The sequence below is a fragment of the Bufo bufo genome, chromosome 4 (assembly GCF_905171765.1).
Source record: "Bufo bufo chromosome 4, aBufBuf1.1, whole genome shotgun sequence".
Lineage (NCBI taxonomy): Eukaryota > Metazoa > Chordata > Amphibia > Anura > Bufonidae > Bufo > Bufo bufo.
In genome coordinates this window covers 308,948,697-308,973,578 of record NC_053392.1, presented here as the reverse complement: position 1 = coordinate 308,973,578, position 24,882 = coordinate 308,948,697, and the positions used below count along the sequence as shown (strand labels likewise).

At 44.2% G+C, this 24,882-nt stretch overlaps 1 protein-coding gene across 2 annotated transcripts in view; it reads left to right on the top strand.

Moving 5' to 3' along the window:
* Nucleotides 1-1,689: 1,689 nt before the first annotated feature.
* Nucleotides 1,690-24,882, top strand: part of MDN1 (midasin AAA ATPase 1) — a 315,164-nt gene continuing 291,971 nt past the window's right edge. For both annotated transcript variants that reach the window (XM_040428764.1, XM_040428763.1), the window contains exon 1: nucleotides 1,690-1,902. In XM_040428764.1, coding sequence (XP_040284698.1) covers nucleotides 1,816-1,902 — 87 coding nt within the window. In that variant the 5' untranslated portion in view covers nucleotides 1,690-1,815. The remainder of the gene's footprint in view (nucleotides 1,903-24,882) is intronic.

Below are 24,882 nucleotides of genomic sequence, written 5' to 3'. Positions count from 1 at the left end.
CGGGGGCAGTTGGCAACTATGGGTCAGACACCCAGCACCCCTGCTGTTATTTTATAGGAAGTTGGCACTGGAACTGCACAGCTACTTCATTGTGTAGTGGGTGGAGCTATTGAAGAATAACTAAACTTTGTAAAAATGTTCTCTTAAACTGTTCTAAATAGCCCAAAAATCATTTTTGTAATATACTTTATTAATTATGATGTTTTAAAAAGGACCCAAAGTCCTGTATTGTACCGCTTTTTAAAATCATTCTGGTACAGCGCTGGCCTGTCAGCGCTGCACCGGTGTACGGATTACTGGCTGCTGTGGAGAACTCTGCACAGATTGCTCCTCCTGCCTGCGCTCCCCCCAAGCTAATTCTGGCACATAACATCGGTACCCTGAACTGATGTGCTCTGCTAGGTTTTAGCTGATCGGAGCGGGCTCCTGTCTGTGCCCGTTCCCTCCAGCTCAAGGCTTCTGTACCAATGTGCTATAGAGAGCAGGCACAGGCAGGAGCCCCTCCAGAGCACATCGGTAAATGGTACCGAATACCAATGTGCTGTGCCAGAATTAGCTTGGGGGGAGCGCAGGCAGGACAGCGATCTGTGCTCTGCCCTGTGCATTGCTCTCCACGGCAGCCACAAAACAATTGTTTGGGCTATTTAGAACAGTTTAAAATAAATATTTTTAAATAGTTTCTTTTCTCTTTAATAGCAGGGCTGCTCCAATTCACTTCAATGGCAGGAACACTGCAGTAATCCTTGCGACGGTAGAAAGGCTGGGTGGCAGGGACACGGGGTGTCGGACAGCGATGGCCTGTGCTGCAGACTGTCCCTCACTTATAAAGGAGAGGACAACCCCAGTATGGTTGGATCTACAGAGGCAGTGACGTCTATGGTGTAAACCGCTATATCTAAGGCGCAGAATCATACATGGGGCATTTTAAAATCCACACAGCAGGTCAATTCTACATGGAAAAAATGTGCAAAGCGTCCATTGGATTTGTGAAATCACATTGACCCTACTGGTACTGTATTTTTAGGGTACTTTCACACTTGCAGCATTGGATTCCGGCAATCTGGACACAAACGGATGCATTTATGAGACGGATCCGGATCACAAATGCATTGCAATACCGGATCCGTCTTTCCGGCTGTCATCCTGAAAAACGGAACCAGTATTTATTTTTTTCTCATTTTTAAAGGTTTGCACATGCGCAGACCGCAAAACCGGATCCGTTTTGCCGGAACACTTGGGGCCGGATCTGGCATTAATGCATTTCAATGGAATATCCGGCAAGTGTTCAGGATTTTTGGCCGGAGACAAAACTGCAGCACGCTGCGGTATTTTCTCCGGCCAAAAAACGTAAGCTTCCTGAACGGATTGCTCTCCATTCATAATGCATTGGGATAAAACTGATCAGTTTTTTTTCCCGGTATGGAGCCCCTAGGACGGAACTCTATGCCGGAAAACTTTAACACAAGTGTGAATATAACCTTACACTGCACGGGAATCCAGGATATGTGCAGGTAGTCATAGTGAGGGCCAGGGCGATGGACATGTCCTACTACAGCAGACAGCACAGCGCTCAGAATACTATTCTAACAATGAAGACTTTTTTTTGCACTGTTCACACTATAAACCAATTTCCGACCAAGGAAGGGAAACAGAAGGAACACGTGAGCTCGGCCCGTCGCTGGAGGATGTCGCGCCGCTGATGACGTGCGGCGCTCCCGGAAGTGCTCCGTTCCGCGGGTGTCTTCCCCACGTGTGGAGCGCTGCTGGTGGTTGTTGTGCGCTCACGGCCTCTTCCAGTCAGCGGTGCCCCCGGAGATGGAGCACTTCCAGCTCAGCCTGTCGGCGCTCGGCGCTGTCTCTCAGAGGAGCGGCGGAGACCTCAACCAGTACCTCGCCAAGCAGGTGAGAAAGACAAAACAATCCTGCTCAGCCCGAGGCCCAGAGAGCCGCTCCATTGTCTGCCAGTGTGAACGTGTGCAGTCAGGAGCCGAGGCGCCGTCTTCCCTAGACGCCATGACAATAGCCTCATTCCCAGCTGCGGCGCTGCATTATGTGCGGCTCTAGGTTCAGGGTCTATAGAACTACACACCTGGTATACAGCGGGTCACGTGGTCTGGGGCAGGGAGAGCACCTGCTGGTCTACAACCCACATGGCCTGCATCTACTGGAGGTTTCCAGCTCTTCACAGTACATGCTAATGGTTTCCTCTCATGTCTGCCAGGGAATGACAACCATGGAGACCCCCCCCCCACGTTGCTTTCACAAGGTAGCGCCTTGTTCTCAATTTAGTCATAACAGCACAAAGTTGTGAAAAATGATACCTCAGAATGACGTCATGAGGAAGGACAATAAAGGGGGTATCTAGCTGAATACAAAGTGGTGGTGGTGGGCTCTGAGGGGCTTATAAACATGAAAGGAGAGAGACCCTGAATGTTCCAGCGCTGTTGTCGATTGGATGTACCAGGAGGTGACCCACCTCGGCCAGTAATGTTATAGTTTGGGTTGTTACAGACGCGTACTTAAAATAAAGCTTTTTTTTGTTTATATTTTTGAAACATTTTATTTAGCGAATCACATGTAGCACTGATGACAGATGTCCTATCAGCCTCTGCCTCACACCGGTCCCAATAGGTATATTAAGATGGCTGCCTTGGGGGCCATAGGTAGTCTTCTAGCTGCCATAGCAAATTATCAGTAGTCACATCCTAGGGAGACGACGAGGGAGCCCTTGCCCTTAGATACCACAGTACCATATGTGTGTGGATAGTTGCCTAAACCCCTTGGTGGTATATATATATATCTGGCTTGGTAGATGTGTGAGTTCCCCGCTCCACACGCCTTGAAGATAGGAGTTTGCAACTTCCGATTATAGAAGGAACCAAGTGCAGGGAAAAAAAGCGTATGGATGCGGAGGAATTGATTAAAGATGAGCGAATTTCATATTATAAAGTTCGTTCATGCTTTGTTTGGTGGTAAAAGCAGAATTGCGTTATGCAAAGACCATAACGCATTTCTATGACGGAATGCATAACAGAATGCCTTTAGAGACACTCCGACATAATAATGCATTAGAGGACTCCCCTGCATAACGGAAACGGGACGGATCCATTATGCAGGCCATAGACTTTTATTATGACGGAATGAATAACGGAATGCCTCTAAAGGAATTCCGTCATAGAATTGCGTATCCATATCGCAATTCTGCTTTTACCAGTAAACTAAGCGTGAACGAATCTAGAAGTGACGCTATAATATCATGAGACCTGCGCGACCCATCAGTCTTCTCGAAGGACAAGTTGGAAGACTCAGCCGAATACTTTAAATAGTCCGGTCAGTCAGCCTTAAGATCCCTATCAGGCAGGTCTGGATCCAAGGCAAACGGGTCATCTAGTACGACTTGGAGGGGTCTGGCGAGACTCAGCAGGACCCCTCAAAAAAGGCTGCAGCAAAGATATGGCATAAAGAATGTGGAAGAATGTGGGTTGTGTAAAGTCAAGCAGGCCTCATCTTATGTTAAATTGCTCTGTTGTTCATGTATTGAGAACACTAATGTATCTATTCTATCATGAAGTGTATGAAGAAGATAATTAGGGAACAGGTCAGTAGTGCCCTGAAGTCCTAAAAAGAATCTCCTCCTTCCAGGCATAGGCACTATATTATTTGGATATTTCTAGTTCTGAGGAGGAGACTAGGAGCTGGAAAGCGGAGAGGTTGATATAGACTCCTGATGGAGAAAAGGGTGGTAATTTTTTTTTTCCAATTCAAGATGTGGACCAGGTATTGAAAGCTATTAGGTTGACCATGAACGTTGAAGAACTTAGAGGTTCAGTCAGTCCAGTTTGTTTGAATGTTTAGAAGGGAGATAAGATCCTTTTTTATTCATAAAAATGTGCTAGCGCTGCTTACTAGGGAAGCGACTGGATAAACCGTAGCTTTATGCCAAGTTCAGTCAAATGGAAATACCCCTTTTGAGGAGGCTGATTGTTGGGACTGAGCCCCTAAAATAAATGTCCTTTTAGACATAGGTATCACGTGGAACTTCCCTCCCTTTTGATGATCTGGGGCAGCTGAAGGATGCCACTGATAGGAAAGCTGATAACGTACTTAGGAGTCTATTGGGGCTTCATTTAAACCCAACATTGCAGGGACATGTACATCCAGGGCTCTTATTTTGTTGGTTAAACAGTTGGAAGCCAAGATTAGGGCTATAGCCCCTAGGGCAGGCATGCCCAACTTGCGGCCCTCCAGCTGTTTCAAAACTACAACTCCTAGCATGCCTGGATAGCCTACAGTTAATAGGGCATGCTGGGCGTTGTAGTTTTGCAACAGCTGGATGGCCGCAGGTTGGGCATCCCTGCCCTAGGGTTTCGTTGCTAGAATCCCTCCCAGCCATATCAAAGGCAGTGGTTTTTTTTGGCAGACGGCTTTGCGGCTGCGGTTAAGCTGTCTGCACCTGGCTAATTCGGACTGTAGAGCTTTATGGCTAAATGTTTGGGGGATGTGGCCTCTGAAAGTTGGCTATGTAATATTCTGTGCACAGGTAAATAATTCAGATCAGCTCTAAATCAAGGGCCAAGGGGTTCCCAATGACACCAAGGTGGGAGGAAGATTTTTTTAAAAAAACTAAAAAAGTATTTCCTGCCTGGGCCAAAATTTCAAACTACCAGAATCTTGCAGTCACTAGAGGAAGGGTTCAAGTTAGGGTACTTTCACACTTGCGGCAGAGAGATCCGGCAAGCAGTTCCGTCGCCGGAACTGCCTGCCGGATCAGGCAAAATGTATGCCAACTGATGGCATTAGTAAGACTGATCAGGATCCTTATCAGTCTTAAAAATGCCTGATCAGTCGAAAAAATGCATTGAAATGCCGGATCCGTCTTTCCAGTGTAATCCGGCAAAACGGATCCGGCATTTATTTATTTTCATTTTTTTTTCAGTCTGCGCATGCGCAGACCGGAAGGACTGATCCGGCATTCAGGTATTCTGAATGCCGGATCCAGCACTAATACATTCCTATGGGAAAAAATACCGGATCCGGCATTCAGGCAAGTCTTCATTTCTTTTTCGCCGGAGATAAAACCGTAGCATGCTATGGTTTTCTCTTTTGCCTGATCAGTCAAAATGACTAAACTGAAGACATCCTGATGCATCCTGAACGGATTACTCTCCATTCAGAATGCATGGGGATATGCCTGATCAGTTATTTTCCGGTATAGAGCCCTCGTGACGGAACTCTATGCCGGAAAAGAAAACCGCTAGTGTGAAAGTACCCTTAAAATTCAGACTTGCCCCTCCAGAAAGACTTATGATTATGAGGGTAGAAAAGGGTACACAGCAGGCTCTAGAACAATAAGTATTCTCAATTCTTCAAAAAGGATCCCGAATTCATTGCTTAAGAGCAGTAGAAGGAATGGGATTTTATTCCATGCTTTTCTTAGTAAAAAAACAAACAAAAACAAATGGATAGCACAAGATCGTAATTTAAAAAAGGCTTAAACAGATTTCTGGCATACAAGAAATTAAAGACAGGAACAATGAAAAACAGTCGTGTGTCTTCTCTACAAAGATTGCTTAAAGTGGTTGTCAGAGTTATTTTTTTGTTCTTTCTAGGTTCCTAACTAAGCAAATGTAACAGCTTTCCAATTAACTCACTTTATCTCCAGTGGCTGGTTTCTCAGATTTCACTGAGGGTCACATGACCTGTGATGTCAGCTTCTCTCTCTGCTCTGATAAAGGTTGTTTACAAGCCTGTAAACGAGATGTCACTGTGCTGGCCACGCCCCTCCTTCACTGCCGTCTACTCTCTGCTAGGATTCTTAACCCCTTCAGCTGCACAGACTGCAGGCAGTGAGGAGACAATGCTGGGCACTGAAGCTGACATACTAGAGAGAGCATTACACAAGAAGGTAGGGGGAAAATCCTGTGTGTATTAGCAGTATCATTATACAGCTGGTACATGTAGTCCTCCACATACAACATGCTGCAGAGTCTCCCAGCACTCAGGGCAGCTCTTGTATCCACTCCCTTAGCAGTGTCATTATACAGTTGGGACTTGTAGTCCTACACATACAACATGCTGCAGAGTCTCCCAGCACTCAGGGCAGCTCTTGTATCCACTCCCTTAGGGCTCTTTCACACTTGCGTTCTTTTCTTCCGGCATAGAGTTCCGTCGTCGGGGCTCTATGCCGGAAGAATCCTGATCAGGATTATCCTAATGCATTCTGAATGGAGAGAAATCCGTTCAGGATGCATCAGGATGTCTTCAGTTCCGGAACGGAACGTTTTTTGGCCGGAGAAAATACCGCAGCATGCTGCGCTTTTTGCTCCGGCCAAAAATCCGGAACACTTGCCGCAAGGCCGGATCCGGAATGAATGCCCATTGAAAGGCATTGATCCGGATCCGGTCTTAAGCTAAACGTTGTTTCGGCGCATTGCCGGATCCGACGTTTAGCTTTTTCTGAATGGTTACCATGGCTGCCGGGACGCTAAAGTCCTGGCAGCCATGGTAAAGTGTAGTGGGGAGCGGGGAGCAGTGTACTTACCTTCCGTGCGGCTCCCCGGGCGCTCCAGAGTGACGTCAGGGCGCCCCGGGCGCTCCAGAGTGACGTCAGGGCGCCCCAGGCGCATGGATGATGTGATCACATGGCACGTCATCCATGTGCATGGGGCGCTCTGACGTCATTCTGGAGAGCCCCGGGAGCCGCACGGACTGTAAGTATACCGCTCCCCACTACTACTATGGCAACCAGGACTTTAACCACTTCAGCCCCCAGTGCTTAAACACCCTGAAAGACCAGGCCACTTTTTACACTTCTGCACTACACTACTTTCACCATTTATTGCTCGGTCATGCAACTTACCACCCAAATGAATTTTACCTCCTTTTCTTCTCACTAATAGAGCTTTCATTTGGTGGTATTTCATTGCTGCTGACATTTTTACTTTTTTTGTTATTAATCGAAATTTAACGATTTTTTTTGCAAAAAAATGACATTTTTCACTTTCAGTTGTAAAATTTTGCAAAAAAAACGAGATCCATATAGAAATTTTGCTCAGGGGGGTAATCAATGACAGGGGGGTGATCACCACAGTCATTGATCATGCCCCTGTAAGGCTTCATTCAGACGTCCGGATGCGTTTTGCGGATCGGATCCATCTCTCAGTGCATCCGTAAAAATCATGCGGACATCTGAATGGAGCTTTACAGGGGGGTGATCAGGGAGTCTATATGGGGTGATCACCACAGTCATTGATCATGCCCCTGTAAGGCTTCATTCAGACGTCCGGATGCGTTTTGCGGATCCGATCCATCTATCAGTGCATCCGTAAAAATCATGCGGACATCTGAATGGAGCTTTACAGGGGGGTAATCAATGACAGGGGGGTAATCAATGACAGGGGGGTGATCAGGGAGTCTATATGGGGTGATCACCACAGTCATTGATCACGCCCCTGTAAGGCTTCATTCAGACGTCCGGATGCGTTTTGCGGATCCGATCCATCTATCAGTGGATCCGTAAAAATCATGCGGACGTCTGAATGGAGCTTTACAGGGGGTTGATCAATGACAGGGGGGTAATCAATGACAGGGGGGTGATCAGGGTGTCTATATGGGGTGATCAGGGGCTAATAAGGGGTTAATAAGTGACGGGGGGGGGGTGTAGTGTAGTGTAGTGGTGCTTGGTGCTACTTTACTGAGCTACCTGTGTCCTCTGGTGGTCGATCCAAACAAAGGGGACCACCAGAGGACCAGGTAGCAGGTATATTAGACGCTGTTATCAAAACAGCGTCTAATATACCTGTTAGGGGTTAAAAAAAACACATCTCCAGCCTGCCAGCGAACGATCGCCGCTGGCAGGCTGGAGATCAACTCTCTTACCTTCCGTTCCTGTGAGCTCGCGCGCCTGTGTGCGCGCGTTCACAGGAAATCTCGGCCATCGCGAGATGACGCATATATGCGTGACTCTGCGCAGGGCTGCCACCTCCGGAACGCGATCCTGCGTTAGGCGGTCCGGAGGTGGTTAATAGCGTCCTGGCTGCCATAGTAACACTGAAAGCATTTTGAAGACGGATGCGTCTTCAAATGTTTTCAGTTCACTTGCGTTTTTCCGGATCCGACGTGTAATTCCGGCAAGTGGAGTACACGCCGGATCCGGACAACGCAAGTGTGAAAGAGGCCTTAGCAGTGTCATTATACAGCTGGGACTTGTAGTCCTACACATACAACATGCTGCTGAGTCTCCCAGCACTCAGGGCAGCTCTTGTATCCACTCCCTTAGCAGTGTCATTATACAGCTGGGACATGTAGTCCTACAAATACAACATGCTGCAGAGTCTCCCAGCACTCAGGGCAGCTCTTGTATCCACTCCCTTTGCAGTGTCATTATACAGCTGGGACTTGTAGTCCTACACATACAACATGCTTCTGAGTCTCCCAGCAGGCAGACATGTCACTCAGGGCAGCTCTTGTATCCACTCCCTTTGCAGTGCAGGGGGACGGGCAGAGATTATTTTTATTGCATGTAAACAAAGGGCCAGAAAAGAACCAGGGAAATGAGGAAAAAAAAAATATATATTTTTTTTGCATAAAACTTGCTTAGCTCAGTTATATATCAGATTTTCAGTGCTATATTATTTTTTTTCATAACTCGGACAACCCCTTTAATGGCGGTTCTGGACATAAAACATGCCTACTATCATCTTCCAATATTTCTTGATCACAAGTTTCTGAGGGTGGCAATACATTTCCTGGGTCAGCTGAGGCATTTTCAGGTACTACCTATGTCTTCAAGAATATTCATGAAACTGATACTTGGAAATGGGGGGCAAATTTTAGGGTAAAAAATATTCTATTTGTGCCGTGCCTAGATGATTGTAAGTTGTGTGCCTTAGCTGCAGCAGGTGAAACAGATTCTGTAGTCATTAGGTTGGTTTCTGAACAGAAAAATCTAGACTAATTCCCCAGAGGGCACAGTGGTTTCTAGGAGTATTACTGGACTCGGAAGTTGTGGGACCTTTACTGACCACAGACAGGTTCTTAAAAGTAAGGTCAGTGGTTCAGTCTCAGAGAACCCTTATGTTTCTATAAGAAGGGGGATGTCAGTTCTAGGAACACTAACATCTTGCATGCCAGCAGTTTAACCACCTCCGGACCGCCTAACGCAGGATCGCGTTCCGGAGGTGGCAGCCCTGCGCAGAGTCACGCATATATGCGTCATCTCGCGATGGGCGAGATTTCCTGTGAACGCGCGCACACAGGCGCGCGCGCTCACAGGAACGGAAGGTAAGAGAGTTGATCTCCAGCCTGCCAGCGGCGATCGTTCGCTGGCAGGCTGGAGATGTGTTTTTTTTAACCCCTAACAGGTATATTAGACGCTGTTTTGATAACAGCGTCTAATATACCTGCTACCTGGTCCTCTGGTGGTCCCCTTTGTTTGGATCGACCACCAGAGGACACAGGTAGCTCAGTAAAGTCCCACCAAGCACCACTACACTACACTACACCCCCCCCCCGTCACTTATTAACCCCTTATTAGCCCCTGATCACCCCTGATCACCCCATATAGACTCCCTGATCACCCCCCTGTCATTGATCACCCCCCTGTCATTGATTACCCCCCTGTAAAGCTCCATTCAGATGTCCGCATGATTTTTACGGATCCACTGATAGATGGATCGGATCCGCAAAACGCATCCGGACGTCTGAATGAAGCCTTACAGGGGCGTGATCAATGACTGTGGTTATCACCCCATATAGACTCCCTGATCACCCCCCCTGTCATTGATTACACCCCTGTCATTGATCAACCCCCTGTAAAGCTCCATTCAGATGTCCGCATGATTTTTACGGATGCACTGATAGATGGATCCGATCCGCAAAACGCATCCGGACGTCTGAATGAAGCCTTACAGGGGCGTGATCAATGACTGTGGTGATCACCCCATATAGACTCCCTGATCACCCCCCTGTAAAGCTCCATTCAGATGTCCGCATGATTTTTACGGATGCACTGATAGATGGATCCGATCCGCAAAACGCATCCGGACGTCTGAATGAAGCCTTACAGGGGCGTGATCAATGACTGTGGTGATCACCCCATATAGACTCCCTGATCACCCCCCTGTCATTGATCACCCCCCTGTAAAGCTCCATTCAGATGTCCGCATGATTTTTACGGATGCACTGATAGATGGATCCGATCCGCAAAACGCATCCGGACGTCTGAATGAAGCCTTACAGGGGCATGATCAATGACTGTGGTGATCACCCCATATAGACTCCCTGATCACCCCCCTGTCATTGATCACCCCCCTGTAAAGCTCCATTCAGATGTCCGCATGATTTTTACGGATCCACTGATAGATGGATCGGATCCGCAAAACGCATCCGGACGTCTGAATGAAGCCTTACAGGGGAGTGATCAATGACTGTGGTGATCACCCCATATAGACTCCCTGATCACCCCCCTGTCATTGATTACCCCCCTGTAAAGCTCCATTCAGATGTCCGCATGATTTTTACGGATGCACTGATAGATGGATCGGATCCGCAAAACGCATCCGGACGTCTGAATGAAGCCTTACAGGGGCGTGATCAATGACTGTGGTGATCACCCCATATAGACTCCCTGATCACCCCCCTGTCATTGATCACCCCCCCTGTCATTGATCACCCCCCCTGTCATTGATCACCCCCCTGTCATTGATCACCCCCCTGTCATTGATCACCCCTCTGTAAGGCTCCATTCAGATATTTTTTTGGCCCAAGTTAGCAGAATTTTTTTTTTTTTTCTTACAAAGTCTCATATTCCACTAACTTGTGTCAAAAAATAAAATCTCACATGAACTCACCATACCCCTCACGGAATCCAAATGCGTAAAATTTTTTAGACATTTATATTCCAGACTTCTTCTCACGCTTTAGGGCCCCTAGAATGCCAGGGCAGTATAAATACCCCACATGTGACCCCATTTCGGAAAGAAGACACCCCCAGGTATTCCGTGAGGGGCATATTGAGTCCATGAAAGATTGAAATTTTTGTCCCAAGTTAGCGGAACGGGAGACTTTGTGAGAAAAAAATTAAAAATATCAATTTCCGCTAACTTGTGCCAAAAAAAAAAAATTTCTATGAACTCGCCATGCCCCTCATTGAATACCTTGGGGTGTCTTCTTTCCAAAATGGGGTCACATGTGGGGTATTTATACTGCTCTGGCATTCTAGGGGCCCCAAAGCGTGAGAAGAAGTCTGGTATCCAAATGTCTAAAAATGCCCTCCTAAAAGGAATTTGGGCACCTTTGCGCATCTAGGCTGCAAAAAAGTGTCACACATCTGGTATCGCCGTACTCAGGAGAAGTTGGGGAATGTGTTTTGGGGTGTCATTTTACATATACCCATGCTGGGTGAGAGAAATATCTTGGTCAAATGCCAACTTTGTATAAAAAAATGGGAAAAGTTGTCTTTTGCCAAGATATTTCTCTCACCCAGCATGGGTATATGTAAAATGACACCCCAAAACACATTCCCCAACTTCTCCTGAATACGGCGATACCACATGTGTGACACTTTTTTGCAGCCTAGGTGGGCAAAGGGGCCCATATTCCAAAGAGCACCTTTAGGATTTCACAGGTCATTTACCTACTTACCACACATTAGGGCCCCTGGAAAATGCCAGGGCAGTATAACTACCCCACAAGTGACCCCATTTTGGAAAGAAGACACCCCAAGGTATTCCGTGAGGGGCATGGCGAGTTCCTAGAATTTTTTATTTTTTGTCACAAGTTAGTGGAAAATGATGATTTTTTTTTTTTTTTTTTTTCATACAAAGTCTCATATTCCACTAACTTGTGACAAAAAATAAAAAGTTCCATGAACTCACTATGCCCATCAGCGAATACCTTGGGGTCTCTTCTTTCCAAAATGGGGTCACTTGTGGGGTAGTTATACTGCCCTGGCATTCTAGGGGCCCAAATGTGTGGTAAGGAGTTTGAAATCAAATTCTGTAAAAAATGACCTGTGAAATCCGAAAGGTGCTCTTTTGAATATGGGCCCCTTTGCCCACCTAGGCTGCAAAAAAGTGTCACACATCTGGTATCTCCGTAATCGGGAGAAGTTGGGGAATGTGTTTTGGGGTGTCATTTTACATATACCCATGCTGGGTGAGAGAAATATCTTGGCAAAAGACAACTTTTCCCATTTTTTTATACAAAGTTGGCATTTGACCAAGATATTTATCTCACCCAGCATGGGTATATGTAAAAAGACACCCCAAAACACATTCCTCAACTTCTCCTGAATACAGAGATACCAGATGTGTGACACTTTTTTGCAGCCTAGGTGGGCAAAGGGGCCCACATTCCAAAGAGCACCTTTCGGATTTCACAGGTCATTTACCTACTTACCACACATTTGGGCCCCTAGAATGCCAGGGCAGTATAACTACCCCACAAGTGACCCCATTTTGGAAAGAAGAGACCCCAAGGTATTCGCTGATGGGCATAGTGAGTTCATGGAAGTTTTTATTTTTTGTCACAAGTTTGTGGAATATGAGACTTTGTATGAAAAAAAAAAATAAAAAAAAAAATCATCATTTTCCACTAACTTGTGACAAAAAATAAAAAATTCTAGGAACTCGCCATGCCCCTCACGGAATACCTTGGGGTGTCTTCTTTCCAAAATGGGGTCACTTGTGGGGTAGTTATACTGCCCTGGTATTCTAGGGGCCCAAATGTGTGGTAAGGAGTTTGAAATCAAATTCAGGAAAAAATGAGGAGTGAAATCCGAAAGGTGCTCTTTGGAATATGGGCCCCTTTGCCCACCTAGGCTGCAAAAAAGTGTCACACATCTGGTATCCCCGTACTCAGGAGAAGTTGAGGAATGTGTTTTGGGGTGTCTTTTTACATATACCCATGCTGGGTGAGATAAATATCTTGGTCAAATGACAACTTTGTATAAAAAAATGGGAAAAGTTGTCTTTTGCCAAGATATTTCTCTCACCCAGCATGGGTATATATAAAATGACACCCCAAAACACATTCCCCACCTTCTCCTGAGTACGGAGATACCAGATGTGTGACACTTTTTTGCAGCCTAGGTGGGCAAAGGGGCCCATATTCCAAAGAGCACCTTTCGGATTTCACTGGTCATTTTTTACAGAATTTGATTTCAAACTCCTTACCACACATTTGGGCCCCTAGAATGCCAGGGCAGTATAACTTCCCCACAAGTGACCCCATTTTGGAAAGAAGAGACCCCAAGGTATTCGCTGATGGGCATAGTGAGTTCATAGAACTTTTTATTTTTTGTCACAAGTTAGTGGAATATGAGACTTTGTAAGAAAAAAAAAAAAAAAAAAAAAAATCATAATTTTCCGCTAACTTGTGACAAAAAATAAAAAGTTCTATGAACTCACTATGCCCATCAGTGAATACCTTAGTGTGTGTACTTTCAGAAATGGGGTCATTTGTGGGGTGTTTGTACTGTCTGGGCATTATAGAACCTCAGGAAACATGACAGGTGCTCAGAAAATCAGAGCTGCTTCAAAAAGCGGAAATTCACATTTTTGTACCATAGTTTGTAAACGCTATAACTTTTACCCAAACCATTTTTTTTTTACCCAAACATTTTTTTTTTATCAAAGACATGTAGAACAATAAATTTAGAGCAAAATTTATATATGGATGTCATTTTTTTTGCAAAATTTTACAACTGAAAGTGAAAAATGTCATTTTTTTGCAAAAAAATCGTTAAATTTCGATTAATAACAAAAAAAGTAAAAATGTCAGCAGCAATGAAATACCACCAAATGAAAGCTCTATTAGTGAGAAGAAAAGGAGGTAAAATTCATTTGGGTGGTAAGTTTCATGACCGAGCAATAAATGGTGAAAGTAGTGTAGGTCAGAAGTGTAAAAAGTGGCCTGGTCTTTCAGGGTGTTTAAGCACTGGGGGCTGAGGTGGTTAATGGGCCCAGGCTCATTCCAGAGCATTACAGTCAGAGATTCTTCAGTCCTGGACAGGAGAAAAGCAGTATCTAAATGGGAAGGTTGTAATATCCACCCAGACGTGTCAGTCTCTAGATTGGTGGCTGTGTTCAGAAAACCTAGTACAGGGAGTCCTGTGGAAGACTATAGACTCATAGACCCATTAGTAATAACAGGGTGGGGGGGTGGGGCGGGCTAGTGGGTGGGGGGGGGGGGGGGGGGGGGCGATGTCGATGTCATTTTAATAGAATTAGCAGCTTGGATCTTTTCCCTAGTGAAAGGAATGACTTTATCACTGTCAGCTCTGCATATCAAAGGAGTAGACAACTGGAAGGCAGGTTATTTGAGTCGTCAGAGGCTACATCAGAAGGAATGGTCTGTGTCGGAAGGTGTTTTCCCAGATAGTTCAGCCTCTGGGGGGTACAGGAGATGGATCTTTTTGCTACGAGAGTAAACCGGAAAGTGAGAATTTTGTATTTCTGATCCGGGCTGTTTAACCCCTTACATGCCACCGGCAATGGCACCCACTGCATGTAAGCTGTGACAGGGAGCGGATAATGCAGTGTAATGGTTAATGTCAGTATAGCACTGACAATAAAATACAATGTAGTATAGGGATCAGGCCTCCAGATGGCGACCAAAATGGTCGCAAATGCGACCTAGAATTGCTACTTTGTAGTCTTGTCGCCATTTGTGCCTAGACCCGCCGTTCTGCCGTTTTTACAAACTGACATGGCACGCGCTGTTGTCAGCGCATGCCATGTTCTTCTCAACAGCACAGGGGAGAAGGAGGCAGTCGCTGCCACCAATGGGCTGATAGAAGTGAGGAGGGGGTGCTGTGGCCACTGAACCACCAATGAATATAGTTTATGCTTAATACAAACGCAGGCTGCGGGTGCCGGACATATCCCATACCCGGCACCCAGCCTCTATGACTGCGCGCTGCGATCTGCTGCTATTAACCCCTCAGGTGCCTATATATATATATATATATATATATATATATATATATATATATATATATAATTGGATGTGCTGCGGTGTATATATTTTTTTTAAAATATATTTTTATTATTCCCGAAAAATGAACAGCACTCCAATGTATCATGTAAAAATAAGAACTCCTTTAATCACCCATGCGGTGCAATGTTTCGGCTCAATGCTAGAGCCTTTTTCAAGCAAAGAACATATACAAGTGGTGAGTGTGTGTGTGTATATATACAGTACAGACCAAAAGTTTGGACACACCTTCTCATTCAAAGAGTTTTCTTTATTTTCATGACTATGAAGGCATCAAAACTATGAATTAACACGTGGAATTATATACATAACAAACAAGTGTGAAACAACTGAAAATATGTCATATTCTAGGTTCTTCAAAGTAGCCACCTTTTGCTTTGTTTACTGCTTTGCACACTCTTGGCATTCTCTTGATGAGCTTCAAGAGGTAGTCCCTTGAAATGGTCTTCCAACAGTCTTGAAGGAGTTCCCAGAGATGCTTAGCACTTGTTGGCCCTTTTGCCTTCACTCTGCCGTCCAGCTCACCCCAAACCATCTCGATTGGGTTCAGGTCCGGTGACTGTGGAGGCCAGGTCATCTGGCGCAGCACCCCATCACTCTCCTTCATGGTCAAATAGCCCTTACTTTCAAAGTTTTTCCCAATTTTTCGGCTGACTGACTGACCTTCATTTCTTAAAGTAATGATGGCCACTCGTTTTTCTTTACTTAGCTGCTTTTTTCTTGCCATAATACAAATTCTAACAGTCTATTCAGTAGGACTATCAGCTGTGTATCCAGCTGACTTCTCCTCAACGCCACTGATGGTCCCAACCCCATTTATAAAGCAAGAAATCCCACTTATTAAACCTGACAGGGCACACCTGTGAAGTGAAAACCATTTCAGGGGACTACCTCTTGAAGCTCATCAAGAGAATGCCAAGAGTGTGCAAAGCAGTAATCAAAACAAAAGGTGGCTACTTTGAAGAACCTAGAATATGACATATTTTCAGTTGTTTTACACTTGTTTATGTATATAATTCCACATGTGTGGATGCCATAGTTTTGATGCCTTCAGTGTGAATCTACAATTTTCATAGTCATGAAAATAAAGAAAACTCTTTGAATGAGAAGGTGTGTCCAAACTTTTGGTCTGTACTGTATTTCACCTCCCCCTGCACCCCTGAATGATTTTAGCCCGGTGGGAGGTGCAGGGGGAGGGTTGCGGGTGGTGCGGGAGGCGGGCGGTGCGGCAGGCGGGATCGCGATTTCCCCGCCCGCCTCCCCTTGAATAATCGTTGGTGGCTAGTGGGTATACCAGGGTGCCAGCACATTGCTGGCACCCTGGTATAAACGGCTGACATCTGTGCTGCGATGTCAGCCGTTTAACCCTTTCCATACCGTGGTCCGTACGGACTGTTGTATGGAAAAGGTTAACAGCGCAGGGAGCCCCCCCCTCCATCGGGGGGCTGCTGTGCCTTTGCAGCCCCCCGTTGGAGAGGGTGAGAGCCCCCAGACAGCCCCCCGACAGACCCGTCCTTACCCTTCCCCGTCTGCGAAGTTGTGGCGAAGTTGTAGAAGGTTCCCATGGCAACAGGATGCTTTCTCAGGCATCCTGCTGTCCATGGTGCTGAACAGATCTGTGCTAAAGGCATAGATCTGTTCCGACAAACTGTAAGTAAAATACAGTGCAGTACCCTATATAGTGTACTGTACTATATTATACAGACATCAGACCCACTGGATCTTCAAGAACCAAGTGGGTCTGGGTCAAAAAAAAGTTAAAAAAAGTAAAAATCAAAAAACACTTTTATCACTGATTAAAAATGAAAAATAAATAAATTTCTACACATGTTTGGTATCGCCGCGTCCGTAACGACCTCTTCTATAAAACGGTCATGTTACTTTACCCGAACGGTGAACGACATAAAAATAAAAAATAAAAAACTATGATAAAATTGAAATTTTGCCCACCTTACTTCACAAAAAAAGGTAATAAAAGTGATCAAAAAAGTCGCATGTACGCCAAAATTGTAACAATCAAACCGTCATCTCATCCCGCAAAAATCATACCCTACCCAAGATAATTACCCAAAACTGAAAAAAACTATGGCTCTTAGACTATGGAAACACTAAAACATGATCATTTTTTTTTTGTTTCAAAAATGAAATCATTGTGTAAAACTTACATAAATTAAAAAAAAATTATACATATTAGGTATCGCCGCGTCCGTATCGACCGGCTCTATAAAAATATCACATGACCTAAACCCTCAGGTGACAACCGTAAAAAAATAAAAATAAAAACGGTGTAAAAAAAGCCATTTTTTGTCATCTTGCGTCACAAAAAGTGGAATAGCAAGCGATCAAAGTCATATGCACCCCAAAATTGTGCCAATCAAACCGTCATCCCATCCCACAAAAAATGAGACCCTACTTAAGATAATCGCCCAAAAACTGAAAAACTATGGCTCTTAGACTATAGAGACACTAAAACTTTTTTTGTTTTAAAAATGAAATCATTGTGTAAAACTTACATAAATAAAAAAAATTGTATACATATTAGGTATCACCGCATCCGTGACAACCTGCTCTATAAAATTACCACATGATCTAACCTGTCAGATGAATGTTGTAAATAACAAAAAAAAAAAAAAACTGTGCCAAAAAAGCTATTTCTTGTTACCTTGCCGCACAAAAAGTGTAATATAGAGCAACCAAAAATCATATGTACCCTAAACTAGTACCAACAAAACTGCCACCCTATCCCATAGTTTCTAAAATGGGGTCACTTTTTTGGAGTTTCTATTCTATGGGTGCATCAGGGGGGCTTCAAATGGGACATGGTGTCAAAAAAACAGTCCAGCAAAATCTGCCTTCCTAAAACCGTATGGCATTCCTTTCCTTCTGCGCCCTGCCGTGTGACCGTACAGCTGTTTACTACCACATATGGGGTGTTTCTGTAAACTACAGAATTAGGGCCATAAATAATGAGTTTTGTTTGGCTGTTAACCCTTGCTTTGTTACTGGAAAAAAAATATTAAAATGGAAAATCTGCCAAAAAAGTGAAATTTGGAAATTGTATCTCTATTTTCCATTAAATCTTGTGCAACACCTAAAGGGTTAACAAAGTTTGTAAAATCTGTTTTGAATACATTGATGGGTGTAGTTTCTTAGAATGGGTCACTTTTATGGAGTTTCTACTCTAGGGGTGCATCAGGGGGGCTTCAAATGGGACATGGTGTAAATAAACCAGTCCAGCAAAATCTGGCTTCCAAAAACCAAACGGCGCACCTTTCACTCTACGCCCCGCTGTGTGGCCGTACAGTAGTTTATGGCCACATATGGGGTGTTTGGCAGTCAGGGCAATAAAGATACAGTCTTGTTTGGCTGTTAACCCTTGCTTTGTTAGTGGAAAAAATGGGTTAAAATGGAAAATTAGGCAAAAAAATTTAATTCACAAATTTCATCCCCATTTGCCAATAACTCTTGTGCAACACCTAAAGGGTTACCGAAGTTTGTAAAATCAGTTTTGAATAGTTTGAGGGGTGTAGTTTATAGAATGGGGTCATTTTTGGGTGGTTTCTATTATGTAAGCCTTGCAAAGTGACTTCAGACCTGTAGTGGTCCCTAAAAATTGGATTTCTGAAAAATTTCAAGATTTGCTTCTAAACTTCTAAGACTTGTAACATCCCCAAAAAATAAAATATCATTCCCAAAATAATTCAAACATGAAGTAGACATATGGGGAATGTAAAGTCATCACAATTTTTGGGGGTATTACTATGAATTACAGAAGTTGAGAAACTGAAACTTTGAAAAATGCAAATTTTTTAAAATTTTTGGGTAAATTAGTTTTTTTTTTATGCCCAAAAAAAATTTTTTGGACTTCATTTTACCAGTGTCATGAAGTACAATATGTGACGAAAAAACTATCTCAGAATGGCCTGGATAAGTCAAGCACTTAAAGTGACACTGGTCAGATATGCAAAAAATGGCCTGGTCCTTAAGGTGAAATAAGGCTGTGTCCTTAAGGGGTTAAGCATAACTACATTTCAGCATTATCAGTAATTTCGGTGTGCTTTTGCCTTGAAAATCCAAGCAAATAGACCTCTAGCACAATTCCCTTTAAAATATCGCATCGCATATCGTTATCGCAATTTTTAGGGCCCTAATCGCAATCGCACTTAATTCCCATATTGTGCAGCCCTAATATACACTGCTCAAAAAAATAAAGGGAACACTTAAACAACACAATGTAACTCCAAGTCAATCACACTTCTGTGAAATCAAACTGTCCACTTAGGAAGCAACACTGAGTGACAATCAATTTCACATGCTGTTGTGCAAATGGGATAGACAACAGGTGGAAATTATAGGCAATTAGCAAGACACCCCCAATGAGGGTGATATGAGGGCCCGACGTCCACAGGTGGGGGTTGTGCTTACAGCCCAACGACGTGCAGGACGTTTGGCATTTGCCAGAGAACACCAAGATTGGCAAATTCGCCACTGGCGCCCTGTGCTCTTCACAGATGAAAACAGGTTCACACTGAGCACACGTGACAGACGTGACAGAGTCTGGAGACGCCGTGGAGAACGTTCTGCTGCCTGCAACATCCTCCGGCATGACCGGTTTGGCATTGGGTCAGTAATGGTGTGGGGTGGCATTTCTTTGGAGGGCCGCACAGCCCTCCATGTGCTCGCCAGAGGTAGCCTGACTGCCATTAGGTACCGAGATGAGATCCTCAGACCCCTTGTGAGACCATATTCTGTTGCGGTTGGCCCTGGGTTCCTCCTAATGCAAGACAATGCTAGACCTCATGTGGCTGGAGTGTGTCAGCAGTTCCTGCAAGATGAAGGCATTGATGCTATGGACTGGCCCGCCCGTTCCCCAGACCTGAATCCAATTGAGCACATCTGGGACATCATGTCTCGCTCTATCCACCAACGTCACGTTGCACCACAGACTGTCCAGGAGTTGGCAGATGCTTTATTCCAGGTCTGGGAGGAGATCCCTCAGGAGACCGTCCGCCACCTCATCAGGAGGATGCACAGGCGTTGTAGGGAGGTTATACAGGCACGTGGAGGCCACACACACTACTGAGCCTCATTTTGACTTGTTTTAAAAGTTGGATCAGCCTGTAGTGTGTTTTTCCCCTTTAATTTTGAGTGTGACTCCAAATCCAGACCTCCATGGGTTGAAAAATTTGATTTCCATTTTTTTATTTTTGTGTGATTTTGTTGTCCGCACATTCAACTATGTAAAGAACAAAGTATTTCAGAAGAATATTTAATTAATTCAGATCTAGGATGTGTTATTTTTGTGTTCCCTTTATTTTTTTGAGCAGTGTGTATATATAGTCAGGTCCATAAATATTGGGACACCGACACAATTCTGACATGTTTGGCTCTATACGCCACCACAATGGATTAAAAAAAAAGAAGAGAACAAGATGTGCTTTAACTGCAGACTGTCAGCTTTAATTTGAGGGTATTTACATCCAAATCAGGTGAACGGTGTAGGAATTACAACAGTTTGCATATGTGCCTCCCACTTGTTAAGGAACCAAAAGTAATGGGACAAAAGAATAATCATAAATCAAACTTTCACTTTTAAATACTTGGTTGCAAATCCTTTGCAGTCAATTACAGCCTGAAGTCTGGAACGCATAGACATGACCAGACGCTGGGTTTCATCCCTGGTGATGCTCTGCTAGGCCTCTACTGCAACTGTCTTCAGTTCCTGCTTGTTCTTGGGGCATTTTCCCTTCAGTTTTGTCTTCAGCAAGTGAAATGCATGCTCAATCGGATTCAGGTTAGGTGATTGACTTGGCCATTTCATAACATTCCACTTCTTTCCCTTAAAAAACTCTTTGGTTGCTTTTGCAGTATGCTTTGGGTCATTGTCCATCTGCACTGTGAAGCGCCGTCCAATGAGTTCTGATGCATTTGGCTGAATATGAGCAGATAATATTGCCCGAAACACTTCAGAATTCATCCTGCTGCTTTTGTCAGCAGTCACATCATCAATAAATACAAGAGAACCAGTTTCATTGGCAGCCATACATGCCCACGCCATGACACTACCACCACCAACCTTCACTGATGAGGTGGTATGCTTAGGATCATGAGCCGTTCCTGTCCTTCTCCATACTCTTCTCTTCCCATCACTCTGTTACAAGTTGATCTTGGTCTCATCTGTCCATAGGATGTTCCAGAACTGTGTAGGCTTTTTTAGATGTCGTTTGGCAAACTCTAATCTGGCCTTCCTGTTTTTGAGGCTCACCAATGGTTTACATCTTGTGGTGAACCCTCTGTATTCACTCTGGTGAAGTCTTCTCTTGATTGTTGACTTTGACACACATACACCTACCTCCTGGAGAGTGTTCTTGATCTGGCCAACTGTTGTGAAGGGTGTTTTCTTCACCAGGGAAAGAATTCTTTGGTCATCCACCACAGTTGTTTTCTGTGTCTTCTGGGTCTTTTGGTGTTGCTGAGCTCACCGGTGCGTTCCTTCTTTTTAAGAATGTTCCAAACAGCTGTTTTGGCCAGGCCTAATGTTTTTGCTAAAACTCTGATGGGTTTGTTTTGTTTTTTTTCAGCCTAATGATGTCTTGCTTCACTTATAGTGACAGCTCTTTGGATCTCATCTTGAGAGTTGAAAGCAACAGATTCCAAATGCAAGTGGCACACTTGAAATGAACTCTGGACCTTTTATCTGCTCATTATAATTGGGATAATGAGGGAATAACACACACCTGGCCATGGAACACCTGAGAAGCCAATTGTCCTATTCCTTTTGGTCCCTTAACAAGTGGAAGGCACATATGCAAACTGCTGTAATTCCTACACGGTTCACCTGATTTGGATGTAAATACCCTCAAATTAAAGCTGACAGTCTGCAGTTAAAGCACATCTTGTTCGTTACATTTCAAATCCATTGTGGTGGTGTATACAGCCAAAAATGTTACAATTGTGTCACTGTCCCAATATTTATGGACCTGACTATATCAAGGCAAAGCTGACAAGTGACCTAATCTGCAAAGAGTATTTAAAAGGTCAATCAATTGCCGATCAATAGTCTCATCAGTTCTGTTATCAGCTGGATCCAATGCACAGTTTGATAGATACTGCTAGATTCCCTTTGACCAGCTAGCTACATGTTAGTTGCACACATCAGGTTTGAAGCATCAGGCAGACACAAGCACATGCATGGCAAAGACAGCTGAGAGATAAAGCCGTGATAAGTTCGCCATGTCAATAAGCTCACATGCAGACATAAATAATAACAGTGAAAATGAGTCCAGCATGTGAATAGAAGTCAAGATTCATTGAATCAAACCAGTGTCAAATAATGCCAGTCACGGCCAACAGGGCCGAATACTTGCGTGACGCCAGAGATGAAAACTTGATGTTAAAGCGGACCCATAAACCGCAGATGTCAATCATGCAGCAAAGCTGCCGGCGTGACGATAGTGTCTGCTTACACGATAGATGGACGGACAAGGGAGCCCGAGTGTTTTTAATAAAAGAAAAAATTGTTTCAAGTAGGGCTGCAGTAAACGATTAAAAAAATCGAGTATTCTATCAATTATTTATTACGCTTAATCGAGTACTCTAAAAGGAAAATATTTATTAATAGACTGTTTTCCTTTATAAAAACTAATCAGACCCCAGTGCCATCAGCTCTCTCCCACCCTAGTGCCATCAGCTCAACAGGGATAGTGTGCTCGGTGATGTTGGGGTGCAGGGATATACCCGCATCAGAGATGGGCTCAGGACTGTTGACACTTCCCTTCCCCCACATGCTTCAGTAGGTTGACATGTAAGGTCACCAGCAACCTGAGGCAGCAGAGGAGACCTATGAGGGAGACAAGCAGAGAATAATATATCTGTTATAAGGCCTAAAAGGAAACAAAACCCAAACCGCCCTGAACCAGCCACTAACGACAGGTGGCGCTCTAACACCCTATGCTACCAGTCATCAGCCCCTCTGAACAAGACCAGTGAGCACTACTACTCCTATCATCCTCTGGCCATTCTGGCACAGGTGACAAAGCTCTAACTAGAAGTCCCTGCTCCACCACTGGGCGGTAAACGTGTTATCATAGGGCTTCTCCGTGCTGGGACACACATAGCGAGCACTAATCACCCAGTGCCCCTCCACACATGCAGCCACTTACGAGCCTTCCGCCGATAACCAACAGCTCTCATCTGTACTGCGACTCGTGCCCCGCCTCCTCCGCTGCCAGTCGCTCTGCACATCATCGGGTCATAGTGCGCGCTTACGTGCACTATGACCTGACGATGTGTCAGGATCCAGTACAGCGTGTTGCGGACCGATGGGTGAGCACGGAGGGATGAGTAATAGCAAGCGCTTCACACCCACTTCGTGGTCACATGACAAACGAATCCTCGATGCAAAAAAATTTGCTTTAAGGATTGTTTTGTGTCAAATTACTCGATTCAATTGAGTAATTGTTTCGGCCCTTGTTTCAAGTAAAAATAGAAAAAAACACCCCTTTCCCCTGATTTTATAATAAAAACGAGAAAAAAAAACACACATTAGATATCACCGCGTCCGTAATGACCGGCTCTATAAATATATCACATGATCCACCCGTCCGATAAACACCATAAAAAAAGGTGCTATTATTGTGTTAAAGAGGACCTTTCATGCGTTTTTATATTAAGGGAGATATAGGAGATATATATATTTACCTGTACCCCCATTTCCCCCCCCCCTCCCGCTGATGCTGCCACCCTGCTTGTTTTTTTTTTTTTTTTTTTAAAATATGCTCTGCTGTGCCCTGTCTAATGCTAAGCATCGGAACAGGGAGGAGACTCCAGGGTGTCTCAATGGGCGTCTCCTTCTCCCTGGCTGTAGCACTGTCCAATCGCAGCGCAGAGCGTCACAGCCAGGGAGTTTTTTGTGACCTTTTCTTAAAAAATTTTTTGAATTGCTTCTAAACCTTCTAACATCCTAAAAAAAATTAAATGACATTCACAAAATGATGCCAACATAAAGTAGACATATGGGATCGTTAAGTAATAAATATTTTATGAGCTATCACTTTCTGTTTTAAAAGCGGAGAGAATTGAAATTTTGAAAAATTGAATTTTTATAAATTTTAGGTAATTTTGGGATTTTTTCATAGATAAAGGTGAAATATATTGACACAAATTTATGACTATCATGAAGTACAATGTGTCACGAGAAAACAGTCTCAGAATGGCTTGGATAAATAAGTGTTCCAAAGCTATTACCACATAAAGTGACACGTGTCAGATTTGCAAAAAGTGGCCTGGGCAGAAGGGCGAAAACTGGCCCGGGGTAAAAGGTGTTAATGTCAGTACTATATTGACATTGACCAATGATGCGCAGCCTGCTGGGGAACACTCATGGCCCGGCCCCATATGACTTCACAAAAACTGAATCGAAAAATCGGTTTGTTTTTTTCCTCTATTAATGGCCCAGCCCTACCCCAGTGTTTTCATTGTACATTAAATATACTTTATTTGAATACATATTGAACCTCATATAACTATTTTTGTTTAGAGTGTGATGTATTGTCCCCTATTATCAGCCATTTCTGGCTGGGAAGAGTAATATTAGCAATCTGCTGTCTGCTTTCACTACTGTCATATTGCAGCTTGTCTTCTATGTATCAATGGTGATCTTGGTGATGATCTGCACAGAACTGCAGAAATAATGCAGGATGCCGCACATAACTGACCTGAACAAAGCCAAACAGATCCCTTTGACTATAATGCAGAAATTAAAGGGCTGTCTCGCTTCAGTAAATGCCAGTTATCATGTAGAGAAACTTAATACAACCCACTTAGGCTACTTTCACACTAGCGTTCGGGTGTCCGCTCGTGCGCTCCTTTTGAAGGGGCTCACGA